Raw genomic sequence first — 2,220 nt, forward strand, 5'->3', positions numbered from 1 at the left:
GTGATCGCTCAACATTTTGATGTTAAAATAACAAAGGGTAAATTAAATCAAATTTCATATGTTCAGTCAATTCTTTGTAAATCTATCGACGCATTTCTCCCATAATTTATTTCAGAATTAGTACTATTCATTATTGTACGAGGTAAATAAAACAGAACGATCAAGAAATGGACGGTAAACACAACGAGGAAGCAATGTGTGTAAATAATGACGATAGCGACGATGACAACAGCAGCAGCAGTGATGAAACCGAGGAAGAGATGGAAGACCATTCAAATAATAAAGAAAGAGAAATAATTGCACCACTTTTTGAAAATGATATGGCATGTTTCCACGAAGTCTTCGATTGGCTATCACTCGAGCAAATACAAATAGTCGCAAGCACATGCAAGCGTTTGGAAGTCATCGCCGGCACCTATTATCGAACTTATCTGCAGGGAAAATTATTTAGTTTATATGACACCCCCATAGATCCATTCACTATTCAGAATCAAAAATGTCTTCATAGATATCGTCAGTCTCAAAACATGGTCAGAATGAATTTCTTTAATGCCAACCCACCTCCACCGTATCCAAATCGAGCTCATTCGGCGACGGACCATTGCGACATCTGTTTAAAAAGCCATATGAATCATTTAAATGAATTCATTCAGAAGTTCCGAATCGACTGTGGCAATTTTTCCTATCTACAACCGTTTTTATCAACCTGCACATCGCTCAAACATATTGAACTACATTTTGATAAATGGAAAACCAAAGAGATAAGCGAAGAATTCGAACGAATTTTGAAAAAGGTTGAAGTTGTAATAATGAAGTGCGGTTTTCCCGGTAATTTATATTGGTTCTTGCAATATTGCAAAAACTTAAAGCGTCTATCTGTACAAAACACACAAAATGAGCGACAAACACTTGGTTATTACGCTAGTAACAACAGTTGGTTATGCAAACGTTATCCAAAACTTGAGCACATTGAATTAAATCCGAAATATTCCGGTGAATTCTTCTGCTCAGAAATAGAAACGTTTATCAAATTAAATTCGCACATCAAAAGCTTGGCCGTCGACATGCAGTTCTTGGAATGTGACGACCTCCTTTTACAAAGTGATATCAAACTGGATGATTTGGCACTATCGTTTGAACTGTTTGATATGAGTTACCACGATGATGAAGAAGAAACAGCAGAAAGAGACGAAGATACATTTGATCTACTTCATAAGCTTTACGAACAAGGATTTTATAAACGATTACATCTTTATGAATGTGAAGAATTTTCGACAAGAAGAATTGAACGCTTGAGCAAATTACCTGGACTGGAAACGTTTCATTGGACTTCCTGGCGCATCGAGAGCTTTGACGTTCTGAAAGATTTCACAAATTTGAAAGAATTGCAATTGAGTCGTAGTTTAACGATTGTTGAGACCGAATTTATGGCAAAAAATTTACAAAATCTTGAGCGAATTTATTTCTGGTCTACCATGAAAGATTTTAATTTGATTGTTCCATTTATTCAACATTCAGTGAAATTAAACAAAATCGTCATCACTCGTTTTGACAAAAAACATTCGGCTTATGCAGTTCTAAACTTGTTGAAATTGAACGAGGAACGTGAAAAATTGCTGGGCGGTCGACAAATTATAATTTTTGTTGAAGAAGCGGTGTTTTTGCATTTTAAATGGAAGAATTGGACAATTGAAACAAAGATGATTGAACTTCGGCGAGCGGAATCACATCAATGGAATCGTCGTTTCTCCACGAAAAGTTTTAGTCAGTATTCATATCCATAGACGGACGTTTACCGATCTGGAATTCGAAATTTTAATTTAAAAAAATAAAAAATGTCAACATTTTAAGTGAAGAAGGAATGTTTTTCCTCTCCATTTTTGAAATCATTCCTCTTTAAATCATTCATACTGTACTAATTAAGAATTTTAGTCATTTTTTGTATCGAAAATCCATTGCATCGCAAAATAAAGGTCGCATTCGCTTTTTCATACCAAAAACATTTTTTATTATTCAATCAGTATTTTCTTCAAATTACAAACGATTGACATCTCATTCCAAGGAACTACTGATTAAGTACGAATGTTATATATGTTAAGTAAGCAACATAATTGATGAAATTCATTGTATCTTTGATATATATAAACAATTTACGAACAATTTGTTAAAAAAATTAATAAGAAAATTTAAATAAATTAGACACGTTTAGAGGCGAAACAC

General features: G+C 33.8%; 1 protein-coding gene across 1 annotated transcript; it reads left to right on the forward strand.

Moving 5' to 3' along the window:
• Positions 1-2,000, forward strand: LOC116349526. Its single transcript, XM_031781006.1, has 2 exons — positions 1-37; positions 116-2,000. Exon 2 carries the CDS (start codon positions 168-170, stop codon positions 1,782-1,784), a length of 1,617 nt encoding a protein of 538 aa, XP_031636866.1. The 5' UTR covers positions 1-37; positions 116-167; the 3' UTR covers positions 1,785-2,000.
• Positions 2,001-2,220: the final 220 nt, after the last annotated feature.

The sequence above is a fragment of the Contarinia nasturtii genome, unplaced genomic scaffold (genome assembly GCF_009176525.2).
Source record: "Contarinia nasturtii isolate CC-2019 unplaced genomic scaffold, AAFC_CNas_1.1 Cnas_scaffold_2929, whole genome shotgun sequence".
NCBI lineage: Eukaryota > Metazoa > Arthropoda > Insecta > Diptera > Cecidomyiidae > Contarinia > Contarinia nasturtii.

What these genes read in the sequence shown, in the direction of transcription:
- LOC116349526 (XM_031781006.1), top strand. Translation starts at nt 168, where the DNA reads ATGGACGGTAAACACAACGAGGAAGCAATGTGTGTAAATAATGACGAT.